Raw genomic sequence first — 26,516 nt, 5'->3', positions numbered from 1 at the left:
AGAATCATTCAGAGCAACAAGGAAGTGTATTTTAAATAGCTGATCGTTTTTCTTGTGCTGGCAGAGTGTGAGTGTGAGCATGTCTGCTGCTGTGACTCTAGGGCTGCTGTTCTTCCTGTCTGTGGGACTGAATTATCAGGTGGCTGAGGGCTGCAGTTGCAGAGCTCCAAGGAAATTTCAACAGCTGTTCTGCATGTCTGAAATAGGTATGTCATTCAAACTGAAGTTTATGCTCTTTTATTTTCATAAATTTCACAAAGGGCATCACACAGTTACAGTATAACATTCCATAATTGTTTGCACTAAATGGCCATTATCAAAACCCACATTTTGTCAGCAGTAAGAACTAGCAAGGAACAGCTTGTGAACAGAGTGGATGGCAACAGATTTAGGTTCAGGACAGTGGTGTGAACTGCAGTGTGTCAAACATATTGAATTATTGTGTAAATAAGACAATATGATCAGAACCGAGGTGATATTTAGTTGTTACCTCATTAAAGAAAGATCAGTTTCTTACAATGATCTGGTGTACCTATCAGCCTTGTTATAAGAGTATAATTACATAGTAGTCAGAACCTCCTCTCAGTTCTGAATGATAGACTGAATTATAAATAAGCTGATATTCAAACTGCTGTTGTAGAAAGTCACAGGTTAATGATCTAGTTGCTTAGTCACCTTGTAGTGGCATTTACTTTTTAATTAGTTTGTTCTGGCTCTAAAAATAAGTGTATTGATATAATTTGAACTTTAATAATGTTATGATTGAGGTTATTGTCTAGTGAACTGACAAGAACAGAACGCTTTTTTATTGTATTATAAACTCCAATAAGACATTTCAGTCTTTAGTTGTCTGTCTTAGTAGACTATCTGCTTACCTGCTAACACTTTATTTTGATAGTCCCACAACCCACAACAGACAGTCTACTGACTTATGTGGAGTCGCAAAGTCTGCAGTTGCTGAATATCGAAAGAGGACCATCATATATGTTCACGGTTTTATATATATATATATATATAGAAAGGGCTAAATAACCTTGAACCACAGAATTTGATTTAATTAAAATGATTCCTTTAATGCTTTACCTGCACTAGTATTAACAACTGATTCTTTTCTGATTAGTGATGCGAGCTGAAGTAACTGGGGAGAAGATCATACACAGCAATAAACATAGACCTGGCATGGGAACAATTCAATATGAAATCCAAGTGATTAAGGTGAGCTAAAGTACTTGATGATCACATAAATGTTATATTGGGAAAATTATTACGTCCAAATATTCCATCACTGAAATGGAGGCAGTTACAGTCTCTTTGGGGTTTTGGTCGATTAACCGGTAGAATATAGACTGATGAAGGCACTGTGGGCATCCAAGTATGAAAAGCCACTTCAGATCAAAGAACAATAGTCTGGTCAAACCAAACAAATGTATTACAAAACTCTGTTGGGTAGCCAGAAACTGTAAACATCATAAAGACTATGTCAGTGTTATGGACCTGTGTTTCCTTGTTTTACCTCTTAGTTCCTGTTTTATCTTTTTTGGTCATGTTTTCTGTTCTTGTTTAGTTAATTGATTATTCCGCTTACCTGTGTTTGTAATTATCCTGTGTATATTAGTTCCTGCTTGTTCCTTAGTTCTTCATCCGGTCTACTTTGTTACTTGCTTGTTGTTTTCGCATTCTCTTATGTTGGATTTATGTTGGACCGTGACAAGACCGGACCTAACAAAAATACAACGGCTGAAAACAAGATTTGGTGTCTGTGGCAGAGTGGTCGGACATTGGAGAGCTATGTGGAGGAATTTCTCAAGCTGTCCAACTGGGTGCACTGGCCCGACGCTGCACTCAGTGCTTGTTTTTGGCTGGAGCAGGACGATGATGTAATCGACTGCGATCTCCCCACGTATGAATTTCCCCTGATCGAGCTGATTAATTATGTCCTCTGGTTTCAGATGGAATAGCTGGTTTTAGGTGGTCTCCCAGCCTGGTCAGGCTGGTCAATTTCAGACATCACCCTGGCACTGATGTCTGACACCTTGCTGAGGTAGTGGGCTTTGAATCTGGGGTCCATAAAGGAGGTCATGTCCAGAAGTTCTTGAGTTGCTGGGTTGTCATACTTAGTGCTCATGTACTCTAGAATCTTCATCTTTATGGACTTTGTTAGATCACTGTCTTCTTCCTTTGCAGCAAGAATTGAGGTGTTCCTCAATTCTTCTGCCAAGAAGGAATTGTCTTGACTTTCTGTCTGCTGACAGGACGTCGCTTATGGCCTGATGCTGCTCTAGAACTTTCTGAATCATTCTCTGCCTCGAACCCCGCCTTGTAGGGCATTCTGTGATGAGGGAGTGCTCTGGGAGATTGTGCTCTTTCTGTGCTTTTTTTCAGTGCCACCTTCCCCTTCCAGGTGTGGGAGAAATGTCCCACTAACTTTTTGCAGAGACCAACAACTCGAGTAATGCGCTCATCACCTTTAACAGCATTTTCTGAAGAGTTAAGAAAAAAACAAAACAAGGACATATAGGGTGAGATAACATTGCAATATTATAATTACAATTTTATATAACAGCATTTGAGATGTGAGCTATTTGAAACTGTCAGCTACAATTTGCTAGCCTCTGTGAAATATATTTCCTAAATAAACACATTATCTTAAATATTACAATATACAAAATCATGTCTATACTACATGCAACTGTTATACAAACAACTGTTCCTTTTTTCAGTTTTAATTTTATTATTGCAAATACAAACATTCAGCACTCACCGATGGCCAGATGTAAGCGATAAGAAAAGCATTGTAGTCTGACCCAATAATTAAGTTTGGTAGCCTTCACCACGTTGGCTCCGTTGTCCATTGTAATGGACACTTGATTTTCCTCTTTTAAGTTCCAGCTGGCTAAAACATCCCGCAGCTCATGGGCTATGTTTTCACTGGTGTGGGATTCGGAGAAGTACACATGCTACAGCATGCTTTTAATTCAGAGTCTTGAGTAAGAAAATGAACGGTATAGCTCATGTAGAGCTCAGTCGTACGACTGGACCACAGGTCAGTTGTGCTAGCGTAAAAGTCACTTGGCTCAGCTCGGAGCTCACCGTCTTCACACAAGTGTCATGAGAATTGTGACATGAGAAAAATAATTTCTCGATGGGAGCTGATATCTTCGGTCCAATTTGTTAATTAGACCCACAAAGCCTTCTTTGCTCACGGTGTTAACAGGCATCATGTCTTTAGCTAAAAAGCGTGTGATAGCATCTGTTAATTCCTTCTGGCGTTTCATCATTTTTCCGTAAGGCGTTGCATTTGTAAAACTTTGATCAGTGGTTGTCTGTATGACTCCTTTATTGTTAGTTTTTCGGCACGACTTACACAGTACCTGCATTTGTGACACGTCTTCTCTCTTGAAGCCAAAATATTGCCATATTTCAGATGTACAGTTCTTTTTAGGCACTGTCATTTTGTCATTCTATCATTTTCCTCGCTTGTCTCTACTCCTGCCATATTTATTTTCCATTCTCTGCTCTGAGCCACTAGGTTCACCTTTGGGCCCAGTCTAGCCAATAGCAAAATAGCACCTACTTGGGAGGCGGGTATAAAGATAGTAAGGCCCCATCTGATTGGTCAAATCTGGACAACATTTGCATGCAACACACAAATGCTTGGCACATAAATTAAATTTCATCTATCACAACTCTTTGCGCTACAGATATTGCTCATACTATTATCGCGGTAACGATCATTTTTCTATATATTGTGCAGCCCTACTGCTGACCAGCTAAGACCAGTCTGGATGACCAGCTAAAACCAGCTTAGGGTGGTTATAGCTGTTTTTTTTTCAGCAGGTCCCTCCTGAAAACCACTGGGCCTCACCAGCTCACCCCACGCCGGAACCCTCCACATGCCCGGCCAATGGCTCCGACCACTCATATCCTCCCAGCACTGTCTCTATTTTCAGCCCAGAAACACCAGCTGTTCCTAAGTCAAGTTTGCCGGCCACTCCCAAGCCAAGCCCACCAGCCATACCTCTTACAAGCCCACCAGCCGCAGCTCTCTCAAGCCCACCGGCCTCCCAGCAGTCCAGCCTACCTACCGCAGCATTCCCAAGCCCGCTGCTTTCTCAGGCCTGCTGGCCATCAGTCTAATGAGCTGGGAGATGCCCGTCACACCAGAGTTCACAGCCGAGAAGGCCGCCACACCTGAGTCCCCAGCCAAGAAGGCCGCCACGCCTGAGTCCCTGGCCAAGAAGGCCTCTAAACCTGTAAATCGCCCCAAGGAATTGTTTTGGAGGGGCTACAGGGGTTAGACAGTAGTGGCCGGGCCAAGGGTCGAGGTCAAGGCCACAGAAGCTGTTCTGCCATGGCTCCCTGTGCTACCTGCCCCACCATGGCTCTCTGGACTGTCTGCTCTGCCATGGTTCCCCGAACTCCCTGCTCCACCATGGTTCTATGAACTGTCTGCACTGCCTTGCACTGCACTTTATATTCTTTATAAAGAATATAAAGCTTATTCCTCTTTTCCGGGGTTCTTCTTGTAACAACGAATCTTGACAGACTATAGCTGATGAAGTTTTAGTGACCCAAATTCGAATCCACCTTTTTCCAATCTCATTCTTCTCTTTATGTTTATCCTATATCAGCTCACAGAGGCATCTATTTTGAATTTTATTTCTATATATATATATATATATATATTTAGATTGATTATAACACGTATCTATGTATGTTATATATATATATATATAAGTATATAAGTATTATGGTGACTTTGCAAAAACTATAGGAATAACATTTACTAGCAACAACAACTTTGTTTTGCAGGTGTTCAAGGGTTTTGACAGTATAAAGAAAATTCACCATGTCTATACAAAGGAGCAGTCTTCAATGTGTGGGACCAGGCTGGGTCATGAACAGTATCTGCTTACAGGTAACAGCATTTAATAAGTTTTTACAAAATTTACCAAATTTTTCTTGGACTTCTGAAATGAGAGTTCACTGTAATCAAGAAAAATCCGTTAAGAATGGAAACTGTCCTTCCTATAGTCAAGAAGAGCATTTATTACCTCAAGCCACAAGGCCAAAATCAAGCTGTGTTTCCACTGTCTGGCCAGTAATCCCACAGCGCTACTCTAAAACCTGCATCCATACAATAACAACAACATCACATAAACCCTCATTTCACCAGCAAAGGCAAGATGAATGAAAACTAGCTATATTGCAAAACGAACATTACAGAAACTTACAATATTATGTCACTTTAGAATTATAAGGTTCTGTCTGCATTCTGAGCACTTTTGAGATATTGCGCTTTAAAGTTTTTGCATTCCATATACTTCTGTACACTGTAAAAAAAATTCCGTAAAAAAACGGAAAAAGTACTGGCAGCTCATTACCTGGACTTTGTACCGTAAATTTACAGCCCGTTAATTTACAGTCTGCCACCGGTAAAAAAAACAGGACTTTTTCTGTTTTAATGGTATATTTATATATTTATATATACATAAAGCAAATAAATCCAGCACAATATACAAATTGAACATGGTTTATTTTTACTTCATGTAAACATTTTTAAAAGTGCATTCAATGGCTTTTGTTTGACTTAAGTGGGTTAGGACTAAACAACATCAAATACTCAATTCATTTAACAATGTGTCAACTCAGGCAAAATGGCTGTACTGTAAAAGACAGTTTAGCTTTAAACAGTAACAGACAGAATTTAAAAAATAAAAGAAAACATGAGCATCTGTACAATACAGGTGTTGTACTAAAAAGTGGTCACAAAATTTAAACTTCAAACTGTAAAACAGTCAAGTCTCAAAACTTTTTTTTCTTATAAGAGAAAACAATATTGTTTAGAGGGATAGTTCACACAAAAAATGTTAATTCAGTTAATTACTCATACCATTCCAAACCCATAAGGCTTTCATTCATTTGTAGAACACAAATTAAGAGTATCTGGGTACTTTCTCTCCCTCTATTGATTGTCTATGCAACTACCATTTTCAAGGTCCAGAAAGGTATAAAGTATGTGACTCCAGTGGCTTGACAACAGAATTTTGAAGTTCATTATAACAGAAATATCATTGAAGTGATGCAATTCATTATATGGGATGTATTCTTTACCATTTAACTGAATGTTTAATGCAAGTGCCATTTTTTTCAATTTAAAAACTCAAATATTACATGGATTTTTGAAATTGTTCATGCAAGAGTCTTGGAGGAATGCATAGCCACTTGGCTGCCTTCATCTCAAACCACGTTCAGGATTTCTTCACAGGAAAATTCTAAAAGAAATGGATATGACAAAAAAATGAAATGAATTAAACTGAACTCCAGCGTAATATGCAGGTTGGAGTGGAAAAGTAGTCATACAGTATTTTAAGTTCATTAAATCAACTGCAATCCATAATACTTTCCAATTGTTTACACATTACTTAACTTACATTTCCAATAGTCTTCATTTGCATCGGTCATATGAGCTCGTCAAATCAACTATGTCCTAAAATATACTTCATTATTTTCAACTAAATAAACAGCAACACGACCAAATGCTTCATACACTTTTTATAACATACGTGTTGCTTACTTCTGTATGAACTCCAGAGTAAGTGCCGCCTCCTCTGGGTATTTTGTAGCTCACAACCGCAACAGGAAAGAAGATTTGTTCATTAACTTCTCAAACGACAGCAATCTTGAACTGCCCATCACCTTAAACAAAAAAGACATTACAAAATGACCATATACATAACGACAAGCATCTTTGAACACCTTTGAAGGCGTGTTCAGCAAACAACTTAACATTATTGTAAAAGTCAACAGAATAAATGACTCAAAGACTCAATTTCTTTTCAATATTGAACATTAATGTTAAATGAAATAGAATACAAACCCACCTGGTTGCCTTCATCTCAACCCTCATTTAGGATTTCTTCACAGGAAAACTCTAAAAGAAATGGATAATGATAAAAATGAAATGAATGAAACTGAACTACAGAGTAACATGCAGGTTGGAGATGGAAAATCAATCATACAGTATTTTAAGTTCATTAAATTAACTGTTAACCCTAGTACTTGCCAATTAAAATATTTGTTTATAAATTGCTTAACTTACATTTCCAATGGTCTCCATTTACATCTGTCATACGAGCTTATCAGATCATCTGTGTCTTACAATATACTTCATTATTTTCAATTAAATAAACAGATAGACATTTCATAACATACGTGTTGCTTACTTCTGTAGGAATTCCAATGTAAGCGCTGCCTCCTCTGGGTATTTGTAGCTCACAACCTCAACAGTGGTCATTAACTTCTTGAACGACATCAATCTTGAACTGCCCATCGCCTTAAATACAAAAGACATTACGAAATTACCATATACATAATGACAAGCAGTTTGAACACACCTTATACACACAAGGATGATAACATGCAAAAGTAATCAATCCAATCAATTTGGTGACGTTAGCACGTTGTCTGTAACGTGGCTTCTGACGCATCAGACAGCAAACAACTTCACATTGTTGTGAAAGTCAACAGAATAAATGACTCAATAACTATTTTCTTTCTGATACTTAACAGTAATGTTAAATAAAACTGTTAATAAAACAGAATACAAACCCATGATAAGAATGCAGGTGTGCTTGAGATTCACAGTACAGCAGCAATCACGTCCTGTCATTAGAAAAGAAAACGAAAGAAACACAACGGTCATTTTGACATAATGTCGTGTGCATTTGTCCATTAGAGTACGACAGATAACTGGAGGAGCTGACGTTACCGGACCGCTGACCTGAAACGGCTTTTGGCGCGGCTGCAACGCGTCGGACGCCTCTGTTTACAGAGTCGCTTCACAGACAGCTTGCTAGTAACGTTACCGAATTAGTTTGTGTTTTGCATTTTATCTTCCGTGTGTGTAAAACAGACAATAAAAGGTCAAAACTTACCTCATTTGGCAGAAAACTCCACGAGGAAGATGTGTGACGATATGCAGAGAAATGTTGAGTGCGACGGCTCCGACGTTCATTTGCCAAACAAGCCAGACAGCAACTAAGTTAACCTTACGTAAACAATTTATGTGACATTTAACTCGTTTACCACGAAGAGTATATGAAAAACATGTTTCCCAAATTCAAAAGCCGACATTAAAATGAAACTTTAACCGAGAAACTCTCCGCGTCTTCTCTTCACTGTTTTCGCGCCTATGTAAGCCACCAACGTTCTCGTTCCCACAATGCAAAGCGTAATTCAAAAATACGGAAAAACATCTGTAAAAACCAAAAACGGAAAATTTCCTGTAATTATTAGGGTATATTGTACTGTATTTTTACGGATTTTTTTTTACAGTGTAGATAGAACCATTATTGCTTTCTAAAAAAAAAGGCACAAAACACAGTTTACAAAAGAAACATTGCATAATGTTTTCACTGAATAAGAAAATGTGAATAACTAAATTTTGACAAAAAATGTCAGATAGAACCTTATAATTCTAAGGTGACGATTTGACCAGTGATTTAAAAAAAAAAAGTTATAGTGACAGTAATTTATTCATTTGTAGGCACATCAATCATGCTGAATCAACATACTTCACATAAAAAGAGAACATACATACTTGTTCATCGGACCTGCTTTCATTTATTTAATCACAGGAATACACAAAACAACTGTAGGGCTTTTCAATTTAAAGGCATTCACATTTAGAAAAATACTGATAACTCTCAAATATTTATGTCATATTTCTTTAGAAAGAATTATCAGTCATATTAATTTTCCACTAAATAATGCAGTCTGTGGACGTTTGAACTTACAAACAGAAATCCGGGGTTATGATGATATTAAAAAAAAATGTATTAGTAAGTCCATTATCAACAAAGACACAGGGAATAGACAGAAGAAATAAGAAACCAAATAAATACATGGTCATATATGTTCTTCAGCTGGTATTTTCATGAGCATATTGTGCATTTATTATGGCAATGGTTAGCATAGATTGCCTTTGAAAATAATTCTTCACTTGCACTTGCTTGAGTCTAAAAATGAGGGTTGTAATGAAAATCGTTTAAATGTCCTAAAAGTTTATGTTAGCTGTTAGCCTGATATGAAAACATGACCATCTTGTAACTTAGAGAAACTTACATATTCAAATCTATTCCCCCTAAAAACATTGAGAGGGTGATTCAATGACTAACATTATAGATGTACCTCAGGGAAAATAAAACAATACTGAAATCTATCATAATGTTTGTTTATCTCATAGGAAACATCACGCCTAAGGGAGTCTTTGTTTCAATGTGCAACTATCATGAGCTCTGGGACAGACTCTCCTTAGTTAAAAAAAGGAACCTCAAATACATCTTTCGGATGGGCTGTAACTGAATGGTAATAAACATATTTATTTCATCCTAGTAGACCAGGGGTTTTCAAACCTATCCTGGAGGCCCCCCCTTCCCTGCACATTTTGTAGGTCTCCCTTATCAGAAACACCTAATTCAGGTCTTGCAGTCTCTACTAATGAGCTGATGAGTTGAATCAGTTGTGTTAGATGAGGGAAATATACAAAATGTGCAGGGCAGGGGGGGCCTCCAGGACAGGTTTGAAAACCGCAGTAAACAGTGATCCAGTGATTTCATGTCATTCCACTGAATTACTAATCTACTATTAACCAATATTTTCAAGGGATTGATAATACACAAAGACAGGACAATAGCCAATTATACAGCTTCTGGTACATTCTATACTTAGGTATACATTTAGAATTTGACAATGTGAACAAAATTTTTTTCCTGTTTCCCAAAAACACAAACATGACCTTACATAGCTGCTATTAAACATATTGTATATGAAACTATATTGTATAAAGTGCTATATAAATAAAGGTAATCTGTAGGAATATGTGCATAAAATACCATCTTTGTTTGCTACTGTCTACCATGTTACTGTGTAACACAGTCGACAGGTAACTTAGTTGACATTTTTATTGTTTTGGGCCTATACTCAGCATGGAAGCCTAGAACTACTGAGCATGTGGTATGTTTAGAAATATATTTTCATAAACAAAACATAAGTTTTGTCTTGTTGCTAGTTTAACCAATACTTGGGGAAAGAGAGAGAACATAAATCATCATAAGGTGCAAATTATGTAAGAATGGGATAAACCATTCCTTTTTGAGGGGAGGGGGGTTTCTAGTGGGTAACTTAGTTGACAATGGTTTTTCGGACACAAATAAAACAAGTTGTATCACAATAAACACTTATTTATTTTTGAAGCGCACACCCAAATGTCTTGATAACCTAATCTAACTGAAGGCAAAACTATGAAATGAATTTATATCTGAGGTAATTTTCATGCTTAAATGCAGAGTAGAATGAGCAACTTTGCAAAATCGGACAGCTGAATACCAGGGTTGTATGTGATATGAACATCATTTTTGAACAAAAGATATGGCTATAATTGTGTACTAGAAAATTAAGCATTGGGCTTTATATTGATGAAAATAAATTTAAAATAAACTTCACGGACATGAGATGTACCCACAATTATAGAATGACCCTTCTATAATTTGCTGCTTATAAAAGTTTAAGTGTGGTGTAGGATTAATGAATCTACAATATCGTCATGCGAATAAGGCATATGTGCTATAAGTACTAATAAACACTCAATATGCTAGAAATGTGCATGCTATGCAACTAAAAGTTCATAGCGCAAACTGGTCAAGTGTTACCCAAAAATGTATATATTATATTATATTATATTATATCTAAAACTATGATCTCTACAGATCTGTGATCTATAGCCTGAGTGTATACTGGTCATCTTTATGGCTAATTGAGGATGGAGAATCGGTCCATGATTCTGCCTGCACCAGACACAGCGATGGCTCCTGCGGCTGGTATGGTGGAACTGGCAAACCCTCTGAAAATGACACCATGGACATGTCTGGTGTCCGAGGACATGAGTGCTTTTCACTGTAAAAGAAGTTGCTTCATGCTGTTTAAGAAGATAAGGCAGTTCATGCAAGCCCTTTAACCTGCTATGCTTGTAGCCACACAAAACACCTTAGCCACCACTGTCTAGTAACCACCCATAATACTTTAGCAACAAAACTTAGAACACCTTCTGAAACCACTAATGACCTCTCAAACAGCTACTGAGAGCAACCATTTAGCAACCAACATACTCTTTAAACTGACATGTTAATAGTTGCACTCAAAAATGTTTCCATTTCTGTTGTAGATCTTTGAAATGTGTGATTGCATTGTCTAATTAATGATGTGATAATTTAACTTTGCCTGGCTAATCAATGATTTGAATTATAAATAGTAGTGTTGTATTATTAGCATGTCATATTTATGCTACAATACATATATCTTCTGTAACACAAATTTTACGTTCTATCTGTATTGGATTTTCTTGATGTATTTTAACATGTTATTTTTTAAAAGAAGTAATAATTTGTTCAAAACAAACAAACAGAGGCAACATGAAATTAATGACAAATTAGGAGTGATGTGTTTCTCACCATAGCAAAGCAGCTTTCATGTTTTGTAAATGGTTGGTCGTATGGTCATTTACAAGACATCATGCTGAATGCAAGACATAACATCAGCGTGACATGTAGCTGCTCATCTTTACCTGTGTCACTAGAAAGCATTGCAAACACGTTCCTTAACTGGATGATTTCAAAATTAGTTCTTCTGCTAAAAGACCAAAAAATGAAAAATGATTCTCCTACAACATCTGCATATTCATCATTTGCATGTGTAGTTCTTTTGCATCTGGTGATTGCAGATGTGAATGTTTTGGTCTAAACACCATTTACATTATATCTGTGGTAAGGATCACTGCAAGACTATTGCTTTGCTCTGCAGTAATAGTACTAATGAGAAACATGTTTAAAAAAAAAAAAAGTTTTTAGCAGATGATATCATTCAGTTTAACAGGAGATGTCTTAATATGAAAAAATAAACCCTAAAATAAGCAAAAGAAGTGTAAAGAAAATTTAAAGATAAGAAGTTAAAATAGTGTTGCACTTTTCAAAGGGTTTAAAAATTATAATTCTGTCATTACGTTCAGGCATTCTAAACCTGTATGGCTTACTTTCTTCTATGGAACATCAATTATATTCTCAAACATATCTCAGTGTTTCTTGTCAGTCTTTGCTTCATAACTGGCGGCCCTTTAGTGTGGCCTCGAAGGACACAAAGAGCTGCTCTGATTGCCTGGACTGAGCAGAGCAGATGCAAAGTTATCACTTGTGCCCTGAACGGAGTGAAAAGCACTGTAGCTACATAGACCTTGGCTTGAGAATGACCTACAGTCATTGGGTCCAAACTCAAGGCAGGAAGGATTCACTAAGAGCACTTGCAAGTCTACTACTTGCTTAATTTGTGCTAAAGCGAGATCTCAGTTCAGCTGGTCTCAAGCCTCTGCAGTGTGCACAGTTCCCCACTGAGGGCCAAAGATGAAGCCTCAATGATTTGGGGGTGCCATTGCTAACAACAGCTAGACCAACTTCGAGAGCCAGGCTTGGTTCTGCCAGAGCGGGGTCAATAAAAGGAACTATTGTCTGTCAATGTTAAGTTAATTTCTAGAGTCTAATTTAAAACAGCTAAATATTGAACAAAGGGCTTTACCTTATTAAACAACATTCAAAACCGAAGACAGTACTGGATATTGTATTAAAATCATGAGCCAGAGAAACAAATGAGCTTTTAGCTTAGATTTAAAATCAGAAAATGTTTGTTTTAACATACAGTGAATGACTGTTCCACAGTTTACGGGCAACAATGGAAAAAGTCTGATCCCCTCTTAATTTTAGTCTTGTCTTAGGAATGGTTAACATCCTCTGATCTGAAGATCTGAAGGATCTTAAAGAATTGTGGATAAACAAAAGATTCAATATATAAGTAGGTGCCAGTCTGTTTAAAGATTTCAAAACATATAAAAGAATCTTAAAATTGATTCTATAACAGACAGGAAGTCAATGAAGGGACATTAAACCCAGAGTAATATGCTCACACTTGTGTACACACAACAGAAATCTAGCTGCAGCATTCTCTAAAGTAAAGAAAGATTGTTGGTTTATAACTACATAAAGCAGAGGTTTTCAACCCTGTTCCTGATAAAAAGCGCCCCAATATACTGTCTTTGCATAGGTGGTCTTGAAGTGCACTGACCTGTAGTTGAAAGCCTTTCATCTTGATGCTCCGCTGTCACCATCCAGGCTTTTTGGCACCTCCACTGAGGTCCACTGCCTTTCAGAAAGGAGTTTTAAATAGATTGTCTCCTTCCCTTATCCTTTAAGCTTAGACGGGGAGTAGGGGTGACCTCCCCTGGGCCTGCATGCTGCTTTGGCTCATTTTAACATAGCCTTCTGAGGATAGCTGTGTCCTTAGCTTGGTTAATGGGATGTCCCTCCTGATTGGCTGGGTTCCCCTTTTTTCCAAGTTATGTTAGTGGCCACAGGCGTCAGTGGCTTGCCCCCATTTTGAGGGAAGGTTCGGTGTAAGTCTGTCACTTTTCTTGGTGCTCTCTTAACAGGTAAACAGGCATGCGCCATGAGGGGAACAACATGTTGTGCCCCCTCACCATGCCCAGGGCTTGCCTGTTTTCAAGTCTCCTTCAGACAACCAAGTTGGATACATGTTCGGCAGGTGCCCTCTTATACTTATACTTGTGCTTTCACATGTGCTTCAGATCTTCTGCTGGCTGCAGACCCCACCCTATAGTGTCTGCACGTCTCATTCCCTTTCGGGAAACCATGGTTACATGCATACCCCGACACATTTTGTTATTGTGGAAGTGCATGAGGAAGCACCGCTGTTTTCAGCTGGTAAACAATGAACCCCATAATACCCATTACATCAGATGTTTGTACTTTCTTTTCAGTGAACTTATAAAATACATAGTGGGCAGTTTCTCTTATTTTCCCTCTGTCTATCAGAGAATGTTCTATGAATTATGTTGTGGGAACATTCAATCTTGAGCCTTGAGTGCCAATGGCTTTCAACCAAGGTGGTTCTACATTTTTTTCCCCACTCATATTTTGTATAATGGTGTTAGTTTATTTTGGTAGGTGGGATAGGATGGCATAGGCTGACCGTTAACTAAAGAGTTAGCAAAAACATTAGTCATCTACTGCCACCTTCTGGCAATTCATATTCTGTAAACTAATTGAATAGGGCTGCTCGCTTTTACCATCTCTCAGATGAGATGAAAGATATATTTTTTTACATTTAAGTACATGAAAAATACATACACCAATATGTATTGGTGTTTGCACTTACTGATTGGGTCCTCTGGTTCTAAAAATGTGAAGAAACAAATACTGCAAAATAAAATGTTACAAATACATGCATAACAGTACGTGTCGCCACTAGATGCTTCAGCTGAATGTACATATAATGGGCAGACTGCAAACGGAGCACAGAGCACGCCGGTATGTCAGTGGAATGATGCGCCACATGTTTATTGACACTTGTACAGAGAAAACAATTATCACTGGGTCATGCAAAGCAATATCACTGCGCACAAAGAAAACACAACATGAACAGTGTGACGCCGGAATAAACACATATTTAAATTAAACTCCTGAGATGTTAAACATACAGTACAATACAATATGTAGAGATACTATAAACATGGCACTCATGAATATTTTGACAGGTTGGCAAGTGCTGGATGCAAGCTGTCGCTAAAACACCAGGCATTCCACTGAAATCCCACCACTGCATTGAAACCGACCAGTCCAAGCATTGATTATTGTAGGAAACTTGAATAGGAAAGTGCTTTTATAAAGATCCCGAGGTATTGTTCAACTAATGTCTCACTGGCTAATGCTTACAACACACCAACTAGTTACACACACACACTACAGGGGATAAACAAGGGAAACTAGTCACAAATATTTGTCTCTGGTTAAAGAAAACACGCTACCACGATACAGCTACAACATCGAGGGGTTAAAGATGACTTCAGCATACTCCAGCCTCCTGTAACTGATCACTTAAGAAACATCCCCTCCTCATATAAATCCCAGTGTTTCAGGGCAGAGCGACTCAAACAATGTAAACACCAACATCTTGTGAGAACAATCACTGTACATCACTCTAACCTTCTCAATTAACACTTGGATAATTACAGCAGAGTTGGGAGGAGGGGTTAAATGTACACAGCTACATGGAATTAACCTCAGACCAGGATGCATATCTGTCACTCAAGTGCCTGGCCACCTTTTGGGCTGTGGGATTTTGTCATTAGTCAGAGAACAGGCTTGCAAAGGACTTTCGCAAGTTTCGAATGGTTTCTGCCTTAGCTTCATCCTCGTTGCTGGAACGGAAGGTCTCGCCAAAGGCGTTGAAGGCGTTGGTCAAGGACTGGGATTTGCTGCAAAACAGTGGGCAAAGCAGAAGGCAAATTAGATCATTTTTGAAGTTCCGTCTTCATTTGAACTGAAAAGCACAAGCATGCATGGTAGAGCAGAGCTGAATCCTGCAGGAAGGTAAGACTGCATTCCAACTCACATACTGTCCATTCTTTATACTATGCTACGTTAGAATGAGCGGGTCCTAAAACATAGTACGTTGAGAAAAGCAAGACAAAGCTTTTGATATGCAACAGATCTGATTTGCATTGTTTCTTTGACATATTATTTGGCATATTAGCTTACTTCATATGTCAAAGTTTACCACCACCAGAAAGGTGTGTACATTTTGTATAGCATTCAAAATGGGATTTGGCCTATTTCTTCAGGAGAAGCACCCCTAATGTATAGCAAGGGTGTCCAATCCTGCTCCTGGAGGGCCAACATGCTGCAGAGTTTAGCTCCAATCTGTTCCAACACATTTGATTAGTTTGTCCAGGTGTGTTTATTTAGGCTTGGGACTAAACTCTGCAGAACATTGGTCACCCAGGAATTGCAGTATGGTTTCTTGCTGAAGTAAATATGCCTTGCAGCAAATTATTTCCAACCATAATGAAAAGACTCTTACTTCAACAGGGGATGGGTTGACTTCTGCTGGGGTGCAGGCTGTTCCTCCACAGGAGGCTGAGATTGAGGGGGTTTTGCTGGGGTAGGTTGGGTCGGGGCTGGAGCAGAGGAAGGAGTTGCTTTAACAGGGGCTGAAGGTGCTTCAGATGGAGCAGCAGTCTGAGCTCGGGCTTCAGGTTTGGCTTGCTCTCTTAGCACTGGTTTAGGCTGGAGCTGAGGTTTAGCTGGTGACGGGGGTTTAATAGGGACTTTGGCTGGGGATTGCTCTTGAGCAGGGACTGCATCTGGCTGAGTTTGACCAGGATTCTGATCTGTGTCACCCAGTTGAGCTCTTGGTTGGGCCTTGGTAGGAGGTGGGGTTTGGGGTTTCGGTTGGATCTGAGGCTTGGAGTTTCTCCGAACTGGAGGCACAGGCTTTGGGGGAAGTGGTTTGGGAGGTTGGGGCTTTGGGGGCAGTTCCGTTGGCTTCCCTGGAGTGGGTTCAGGTGCTGCTTGAGCCTGTGGTTTGGGCTGCTGTGTGGTGGGTGGTACAGTTGGGGTAGGGCCTGCTTTAGGCACAGGTTCCTGGGCAGGGACTGGCTCAGGTGTAGGTTCTTGAGTCTTAGGTTGTGGTTCTTGGGGTTTCACTGCCCCCCCTAGGTTTAGTACAAAAGAGAGTCATCATATTATAACATTTTTACACGCTGAAGCTTACAAGAAGGTTTTAAATCCAGCACCGGAAACTTTGCGTGATTTATGATAAGAAATTAAGGCGCCCCCAAGACTGGCCAAAGTAACCATACAAAGGGTAATGCCAAAGGTAAGAATAGTCATGTTCACAAAGCAAAAGGAAAATGCTTTTTCTCCAAACAAGCAGAATGAAACAGACAGGACATTTAGCTTGCAGCAGTATCATACATGTAGGTGTGGATGTGAAGAGTAATAGCTGTAGGTTCACAACAACAGATCATGCATACAAAAGAACCGAGACCCAGAGGCTGCATGCGCCTTCTTGAAAACAAAGACCGCATTTCTTTTGCTTTTCACTCCTTGCCATAACTGGGATGTTTTGACTTGCTTGTTTGAGAAACACTTTGTTTTATACAAAATCAGAAGTGTTCTTTATACATAAACATAAGGGACAATTGGGATACATGCGGGAGCAGGTAAAATGTAAGATTATTTGTTCTCTTGAGATAATTACGTAATGATCTAGTGGGTAAGTTGTGTCTTGTGGTTTTGCTTGTTTGTTTAAAAATACTTATGTTTCCTGATATCTCACTATAAATGAACATACAGTGAGCTTGACCCTTTAGAAAGTTTACGAAGACACTCAGAAGAATCTCATGTCTTTCATAAAGGGTATTCCATTTAAAATGAAGCTAACAAAAAATATCATTCAGTAACACAGAACAGTAAGTCTGGAAAATGGGAGCTTTATTACTTTGGACATGAGGGGGAAAGACTAGATCTATATCAGACAATAATCACAGGTAAAACCCAAGTACTGGATTTAAAGAGGCAGTGACATCAGCAAAGCCTAATCAACCCAAGTCAATGAGTATTAAGTCAGACCACACTATGCAACGCTGCATCAGCATATAGCGATAGAGATCTGATTGTTCACATAGGGGACATATTTTCAGTATGTTTGATGAGTACATTCATTGATTTCATTAGTTATACTATTCACACAAAAATATTTCTGATTTTTCCACTCTTTGGTAATGCATGCAAATATAGTTAAGTAAACATCTCCCATGCAATATAAGGACATATTCTAAACTCTGAACATAGATACCTCTTACGCATTATAGATACCATCTTGCATGTTGATAAACAGTTAAAAACATCAATATACAGAACAGGCACTACACTGAAAACACCTCAGACATCCCTCTTATACATATTCAGTCTTGTCCAAGAACACTAAGAATCATGTCTTTTTAACTGGAAAAGCCCATTGTTTGTCAAATATTGCATTGCTAAATGTCAAGGTCAAATCTGTATGACTATATTAGCTTATATAATTGAATGTCTTTGCATAAAAAACTGACTCCACTGAATAGCTAAAAAAGCGGTACCTTTTAGTACCTTTTTAGTACCTTTAAGTGATACTATAAAATTGCATTGCATTCATGACGCACAGATGATGGCTATGAGAGAAAAAAAAAACTTGTATCAATTTTTAAACAGTCATATCCGATTATTGTAAGAGATCTCTTAAAATTTGCTTTCTTATTTGGGTGAATGTCACGAATCATGTCTAGGTCACATTTCACAACAAAATCAAAAGAAATTCCCATTACTGTAATACATCATTTTACATGATTTTTTTTTTTGTTATTATTCATGTGGTGATTCTCATTAGATTTCGACTATTGTATAACAATGTGTTTTTCATTTCATTCATCAGCAATAAAAGGCAGCAAATATGCTGTGATGTCATTTTTTCATGATTTCAATTAATCGTCACGAAAATAATTTAAAAAATTGCAATGCAAAAATGACTTTAAAATAGGCTTTATTTTCATTATGGAAAATGTAAGTTCTTATATCTTCTTTTGATTTTGGGGTGATGTAATAACATGACATTCTTGACATGTTTCTTGTGATTCACCCATTTTGACTAGTTCACTACAGTATGTTTTGTATTGCTCAGAAGTATATAACATAAGCTGACAGTCAAAAGGTCATGGGAGGAAGGACTCATCTGCTAAATCTAGCCTCCTGTTCTGAAATGTTCATTAAACCTGATCCTAAAATTGACTGGCTTAAGTTTGGAATGTAATTGCCATTCATTTTTACGGAAATCCTTCAAATGTCTTTGGCTCCTCATATCTGTTTACAGTTCATCAGGTGGAAAGAAAATCTTGGTAACCTTGAGAAAACAAATGTTTAAGACAGCTTCAAACTGTTCCAAAGGAACCACCTTCAAACACCCCTTTAGAAATCATGCTGGAAATAGTAAAAACACACATCTTATTTTTTTAAAACAAAGTTGTTGAATACACATGTTGTGTATTCGGGATGTAAACACATGGACTTATAACAGCAAGCTTGCTTGCACATCACTCATGCAAAATCACAAACACTACATTTAAATAAATAATAAAAAAAACAACATCTCACATATAGCACACACACAAATGTTACGGCACACATCCGAAAGCAAAGAAATCTCAGCTAGACGATTAGGAACTACTCTCACTGAAATAAGTTCAAGTTGTACAAAAGGTCTTCAATCTTTCATAGTACATATTGACCACATAAGACACCACAGCACTGGACTTTGCGTAGGCACAGTTAGAATTGTTCTTTAGCTGGCAGCAACAACCCTGGAAACCACATGACTAACAAGGAAACGAATGCAGCCATCAGAAGCAAACAAGGACAGAAAAGTAAACAGTACAGAAAAACACTTCATGGGGCGAACAACACAGTCAAGGCAGATTCTGAAGAGCACAAGCTCCAAACTACTGCATCTGTCACTATCTTAACCTCAACCAGCACCAGTGAACTGAGCTTTCATTTTATTGTGGGCTGAACCATGTATCTGGAACTGTGGCAGTAGAAATCATTTTGCCTGGACTTGTTTTGGTCCGACTGCAACTCCGTTACAGTCGAGAATGTACTGTAAACAACCTTGTGGAGGGGGCCGCTGGCCGAGGGTCTTGTTGGGGTCAGTCAGGCTTTCTTTTAAGGCAGCGCTCTGTAGACACAAACACAAAAAAACACACTCAAATGCTTTTCAGTCTTAGTGCATTTATATTGATTCCACACAAGGGGGCAACACTAGACAGCAAGACTAAAAATGGCCAGAAACTATTTTTGAGAGAAATTGCTTTGCTAACTTAAAGGGGAAATTCTGTCATTATTTACTCACCCTCATTAGAGTGAATAATTTCTTCAAAAGAAAATGTCTCTGTGTTTTTTTTTTTCTCCCCATACATTTAGTCATTGGTATTCCTGTGTTGTTTTGGACCCAACTGATTATTGTATAGACAATATACAATTCTTATTGTATAGACTTGATCATTTTTTAAAATGAAGTCATACAGGTTTAGGCAAGTATATGATGACATAATTCACATTTTAGGTTCAAGTGCAGCCAAAAACAGTTGCTATATTAATATACTGTAAGTATACATTGTTAAAATATATTTTATGTTTTGTTCAATTTGCTGTATTTAATTGGGCACCCCAAACAGTACTTGTGTTGCAGTGGATCTGAAGATATACACTGTGTTCCAAATTATTATCCAAGTGACATATCAAAAGGATTTCAGTAAAATAAACATTCAGATTTTAGTTTTGCAAAGAAAGTGTAAAGATTTCTCTTTGTGAGCTTTGGTTAGGAGTGCTTGAAATGCAGCTTTATGCTCAATTGCCAACCTGCATAGAGAGAAACCAGCAGCTTCAGATACCCGTTTACAGCACAACACTGGCTATTTTTTATAGCTGCCATTTTTATTTATTTGACATTAAAGGGTTTCCTTAAAGAGTTATTTCACCTAAAAATGAAACTTTTGTGTCGTTCCAATTTTTGATGAGATCCAAGAGCTTTTTGACCCTGCATAGACAGCAACACAACTGACACGTTCAAGGCCCAGAAAGGTATTAAGGTCATTGTTAAAATCAGTGGTTCAGCCTTCATTTTATAAAGCAACAAGAATACTTTTTGTGTGCGAAGAAAACATAAAAAGCGACTTTATTTAACAATTTCTTCTCTTCTGTGTCAGTCTCCGGCGCACGCTCACGAGAGTACCATGACGCATGCGCATGATGTTGCTGATGCAGGAGCCGGCGTTCTGACGTAGAACCCGTTTTTTTTTTGCACACAAAAAGTATTCTCATAGCTTCATAAAATTACGCCTGAACTACTGATGTCAGATGGACTATTTTAACAATGTCCTTACTACCTTTCTGGGCCTTGAACATGGGAGTTGCTGTCTATGCAGGATCAGAAAGCTCTCGGATTTCATCAAAAATATATTAATTTGTGTTGTGAAGAAGAACAATGGTCTTCCGGGTTTGGAATGACGCGAGGGTGAGTAATTAATGACAGAATTTTCATTTTTGGGTGAACTAACCCTTTAATAATCTCACAAATCTTTAGAGTTTGATGACCTATGTTTAATCTCTTCATTTCATGCTTTTCACCGTTAGAAAGATATTTTCCTCCTCCCCATATAGCATGCAAGCTCTTTAACATTTTGAATATTTGAAATCCTTCTGACATGTCACTTGCATCATAATGTGGAACACAGAGTACAGTATATTGTTTTAGAGTAACACTGGAGTTTGATGACCGTACTTGTGCAGGTTGTACAGTGGTCGGAGGTCTCTGTGGGAAACGAGCTGTCGTGTGGCCCGATTCTTGGTTCATCTTGGCCAGGACGATGGCAGCGATCAGCTGCCGGTCCTCCAGCTGGTGATCTCCAATTAGCTGCATTGAAGAGCCCACAACCTACAGCCAAACACACGCAACAGTATTAATACAAGAAGAATTAATACAAGAAGATCTATCTAGATCTATCTATCTATCTAGCAGAAGCAGTGGAACTAATGTCAATGCTTTCAGGCTGCAATGTGTGATGTGCTGCTCCTGCTCTCAGTGAGAATATGCTCATTCACTGTGTGCTAACACAGAAAACAGTTTCCATAGCAACATACGCATGTCATACTAAGTCCCTTATAGTGAATCAAAACATTTCAACAGCAACATATTGTACAGAGAGAAATCAATGCTTTGATAATGATAGTTCCTCATCTGATATGACAATTGCCAGTGACATTGATTTGTCATAGACTTGAAGCCATAAGCAAATATCTAAATATCTCTAAGCTAAAGGAAGAATGATGTATGTTTTTTTTTGTTTTTTGAGACAATGAGATTTTCATCATTGTGGCACACCACTGAGAGACAACAATCATGACCACATCCTTCCATGATGGAAACTCAAAATACTATTTCTTTTTTTTTTTTTTACCACATCAAAAAAAATGTACTGAAACCACTGGAAATGAGACAAGTTTGTAAGAAATGTTATTGTTTTGTGAGATCATGAAATATCTCACTGTTAATGTCTACTATCTGTATGTCCAGATATAGACAGGTTCCAAAAGATGCCAGGCTGAGCATATCCGCAAACTCATAAAAAATAACCAAAAACAATCCAAGGTTCTTATTTAGCACAGTGGTTAGATTAACAAATAATCAGATGCCACCCGATCTACATATTCCCTTACAGTTTAATCGTAATGACTTTATGAATTTCTTTACTGATAAAATACATAACATCAGAAATACAATAACAAATGTAGATTCTACAGCATCTAATACATCAGCTTCTTTCATCACACCCAAAGAAAAACTGCAGTGCTTTACAACTATAGGACAGGAAGAGCTAAATAAACTTATCACTGTGTCTAACTCAACAACATGCCTATTAGATCCTCTACCCACTAAATTACTAAAAGAGTTGTTACCTGTAGCAGAAGAATCAATTCTCAATATTATTAACTCATCGTTATCTTTAGGCCACGTTCCAAAACCATTCAAGCTGGCAGTTATTAAGCCTCTTCTTAAGAAACCATAACTAGACCCTAGTGAACTGGCAAATTACAGACCTATTTCTAATCTTCTGTTTACATCTAAAATTTTAGAAAAAGTTGTGTCTGCTCATTTGTGCTCCTTCTTGCAAAAAAGGATCTCTGTGATAATTTCAGTAAGGTTTCAGGCCCCATCATAGCACAGAAACTGCACTTGTTAAAATCACTAATGACTTGCTTCTTGCATCAGACCAAGGCTGCATCTCATTGCTAGTTTTACTTGATCTTAGTGCTGCGTTCAACACTACAGATCATGACATACTCATAGATTGACTACAAAACTTTGCGGGTATTCAAGGGCAGGCTTTAAGATGGTTTAGATCCTACCTGTCTGATCTCTACCACTTTGTTTATTTAAACGGGGAGTCATCTCAATTGCCACCAGTAAAATATGGAGTGCCACAAGGATCTCTCCTAGGTCCTCTGCTATTTTTTTTAAGATACATGTTGCCTCTTGGTAATATTATTAGAAAATACAGGATTTGTTTCCATTGTTATGCTGATGATACTCAACTATATCTCTGCAAGACCAGATGAAACTTCCAAATTATCGAAGTTAACAGAGTGTGTTAAAAATGTAAAAGATTGGATGACCAATCATTTTCTCCTATTAAATTCAGATAAGACAGAGATATTACTTATTAGACCAAAAAACAGTACACAGAATCTCTTGGATTACAATTTGCAACTAGATGGATGTCCTGTACCTCCTTTTCCATTGCTGAAACATTGCCAAGCTACGAAACATGTTACCTGTTTCTGATGCAGAAAAGCTAGTTCATGCATTCATGACCTCTAGACTGAATGCACTACAGGGTGGTTGTCCTGCATCTTCAATAAACAAGCTACAGGTCATCCAAAATGCAGCTGCTAGAGTCCTTACCAGGTCAAGAAAATATGATCATATTACCCCAATTTTACAGTCTCTGCACTGGGTATCTATTAGGTTCCGCATCAGTTACAAAATATTACTTCTTACCTATAAGGCACTTAATGGTTTAGGTCTTGTGTACCTAACTAGTCTTCTACCACACTACAATCCATCACGCTCCCTAAGGTCGCAAAACTCTGGACTTTTGGTAGTACCTAGGATAGCAAAGTCCACTAAAGGAGGTAGAGCTTTTTCGCATTTGGCTCCTAAACTCTGGAATAGCCTTCCTGATAACGTTCAGGATTCAGACACACTCTCTCTGTTTAAATCTAGATTAAAGATACATCTTTTTACCCAAGCATTTAAATAATGCATCTCATAATCTTGTACTGCAGTTATATCTGATCAAATGCACATTATTATTATTCATTTTTGATTGGTTGGAACAGCAGCTACGCTAATTATGTCTCTATTTGTTTTTCTGTTTCTGCCACAGGATTGGCATCCCGAGGTAACTATGAAGATTCACCTAAAAACAGATGATGCCAACCCCTCAGATGACCTCAGATGATGCCAACCCGGAAACAATATACAGCACTACCGAATTTTGCTGATTAACTGATTTTTATCATAAATATACATATATACATCAAATTGACATAGTCACCACTAGTAATCTGCTACTAAATATATTGTAGAAACATTAATTTTCTGTAAAGCTGCTTTGCAACGATTTGTACAGCGAAAAGCGCTATACAAATAAACTTGAATTGAATTGAAAAGTCTACTCCCAAAGTGACTGATTGGGACATGCTAAAGTTTTGATTTATCCTTTCAATGAGATAGGGGAAGATGCTCAGCACTTAAAACACATAAAGCTATATCATATGGCTTCAGAAGACATGCAGTGCTTGGTGCTAAAAATCATCAAGTCATTTTGTTACAAGGAAATGACTGTAACTTTTACATTGCTGAGAGGGGTAAAAGGTGGATTCAGGTGCTCATAAATAGCTTTTTAATAGTGTAATGTAATTAAAAGTATTGTGTCTATAAATCTATCACTGTTATGTGTTAGATTGTTTAAAATGGTTTTGATTTAGGGCTGGGATGGGGCTGGGAAATATCATCATGGAAGTACAACATAACAAAAGCAATTTATTTTTAGGTATAACAAAACATATTGTGGTTAAATTATTGTGAACTGGCATTACAATAGTGACGCCTGTATTATGAAACTGTCTTGGGTTTACTGGCCATGTGGCTAATTGGTGCTTTCAGTGTCCACATATTGTAGTGTAGTCCACAATATTTATGGCATAATTTGTAATAATTTGTTAGCTGTTCCACACCAAATTTGGTGTGTTATGCTGAATATAAAGCAAATTACCTGCACATGTGTGGATATTAGCAGGAAATTAAAAACTATAGGAGTGTCCTTAGAATGTAAACACTTGAGTTCATGAGAAAAAAGTGAACTTCCAAAGAATTTCTGCAATGTCTGACTCACATTCCTAACAATGGATTTGGCAGGGATTTATGTGTTTTTTGCAAAACCTCATAAAGCATGCACCCATTTGTCTGCGTCCTGGCACAATACGCAGTCACTGTGGTCAACGCCTCCTCACGACTATAATTTTCTAACTTATTACACATTTCTGTCTCTTCAACCATCAGTTCGCATGAAATAAAACAGAGGTTGGGTGGCTGATGTAAGGCTTGTATCAATGCTTGTATCACTATGCTCTCACCTCAGTGATATAGTCCTTTCCATCCTTTCCATGTATGGCTTTAACAGCACAGATGTCTAGACCTCCAAAGACATCTGCACAGGCGTCCACCCACAGCTTATATCTGCAGGAAAGAACACATCACTAAAGCCAGCCAGAGCTTTTACTTTCCCAATTCCCAATGAAATTTGTATGTGGATCATTCTGTAAATAGGGGTACATTTAGAATGTGACCTTTTCCCAAAAACCCAAACATGACCTCACATAGCTGCTTTGAAACAAGCTGTATTGTATAAAGGTGATCTGTATGAATATGTGCATAAAATACCATCTACGTTTGCTACTGTCCACCATGTTACATAAAACAGGTTATATCACATTAAAAACTTATTTTTGAAGCGCACACCCAAATGTCATGATAACCTAATTTAACTGAAGGCAAAACTATGAAATTAATTTATATTTGAGGTAATTTTCATGCTTAAATGCAGAGTAGAATGAGCAACTTTACAAAATCGGAAAGCTGAATACCAGGGTTGTATGTGATATGAACATCATTTTTGAACAAAAGATATGGCTTTTTCAACATACAGTAGTGTGATTGGGAAAAATATAATCGTGTACTAGAAAATTAAGCATCAGGGCTTTATATTGATGAAAATATATTACAAATATACTTCACGGACATGAGATGTACCCACAATTATAGTATGATCCATATGTTTATGGAATGAGATATCAATTGTAAATATTAGCTTGATTAGCATGGAACCCTAATAGCACACATTCATCTGGATACATCAGTTGGATGCACGTTTTTTAGACATTTCCAGTCAGATGCTAAATAAACGTTTAGAAAAAGTTTTTAAGATTTAGTGTGTGAAACTTCTTGTTTACATTTATTTTTGTGATGAAGTGCTTTTTACCAAATATCTTGGCACCTCTGAGTGATTACAGAGTTTGAGTTTTATCAACTATTTCAACATAAATTTAGCATCTGTATCACTAATCAGTCATCTAATACACATGCATGTTCCAGAAGAAAACCAGCAGATGCTTTGCCCATAAGACAGTTGGCTCTTTTTAATGGCTTTTTATGAAATGTATGACCTTTCTGCTCTCATACTACAATTTTTAGGAAAGTTTTTACATTATAGAATGAAAAAGACACAAACATCATAGAGTTTGTAAATGCCTAAATGCCTTGATATATCTGAACCAATGCAGTTCATCTATCATTCGTCTTACTCACTTGTCAGTCATGGCTACTTGCTCCAGCATGGCAGAGCCAGTGTTTGATTTCCAGTTGCCAGAGATAGATGTTCTCCTGTGAAATGAAGTCAT

General features: G+C 37.7%; 2 protein-coding genes and 1 long non-coding RNA gene across 6 annotated transcripts in view; 1 reads left to right on the top strand and 2 right to left on the bottom strand.

Moving 5' to 3' along the window:
- On the top strand, positions 1–24,141 carry LOC127173279 (metalloproteinase inhibitor 4-like). Of its 3 annotated transcripts, none has more exons than XM_051123048.1 (5): positions 1–206; positions 1,121–1,215; positions 4,813–4,918; positions 9,248–9,369; positions 23,942–24,141. In XM_051123048.1, the coding sequence occupies exons 1-4, from the start codon at positions 80–82 to the stop codon at positions 9,364–9,366; spliced, it is 447 nt and encodes a 148-aa protein (XP_050979005.1). In that variant the 5' UTR covers positions 1–79; the 3' UTR covers positions 9,367–9,369; positions 23,942–24,141. The 3 variants fall into 3 exon arrangements, with proteins under 3 accessions (XP_050979005.1, XP_050979003.1, XP_050979004.1); XM_051123046.1 differs by lacking the exon at positions 23,942–24,141 and adding an exon at positions 10,770–11,475; XM_051123047.1 differs by lacking the exon at positions 23,942–24,141 and having other exon boundaries at positions 9,248–9,433.
- On the bottom strand, positions 6,104–8,215 carry LOC127173285 (uncharacterized). Of its 2 annotated transcripts, XR_007828738.1 has the most exons (6): positions 7,938–8,215; positions 7,612–7,665; positions 7,216–7,336; positions 6,885–6,934; positions 6,578–6,699; positions 6,104–6,275 (listed from the first exon to the last, which is right to left on the bottom strand). It is a non-coding gene; the product is annotated as an uncharacterized LOC127173285 (long non-coding RNA). The 2 variants fall into 2 exon arrangements; XR_007828737.1 differs by having other exon boundaries at positions 6,885–7,336.
- The window catches only part of syn2b (synapsin IIb), a 121,500-nt gene continuing 109,413 nt past the window's right edge, over positions 14,430–26,516 (bottom strand). Inside the window, exons 8-13 of the mRNA XM_051123036.1 lie at positions 26,425–26,499; positions 25,194–25,296; positions 21,277–21,429; positions 19,605–19,671; positions 15,982–16,615; positions 14,430–15,376 (exon numbers count right to left, since the gene is read on the bottom strand). Coding sequence (XP_050978993.1) covers positions 15,247–15,376; positions 15,982–16,615; positions 19,605–19,671; positions 21,277–21,429; positions 25,194–25,296; positions 26,425–26,499 — 1,162 coding nt within the window. The 3' untranslated portion in view covers positions 14,430–15,246. The remainder of the gene's footprint in view (positions 15,377–15,981; positions 16,616–19,604; positions 19,672–21,276; positions 21,430–25,193; positions 25,297–26,424; positions 26,500–26,516) is intronic.

This window comes from Labeo rohita, chromosome 11, assembly GCF_022985175.1.
Source record: "Labeo rohita strain BAU-BD-2019 chromosome 11, IGBB_LRoh.1.0, whole genome shotgun sequence".
NCBI lineage: Eukaryota > Metazoa > Chordata > Actinopteri > Cypriniformes > Cyprinidae > Labeo > Labeo rohita.
Note: the sequence above shows the minus strand (reverse complement) of the source record. Positions and strands in the feature narration are given on the sequence as shown.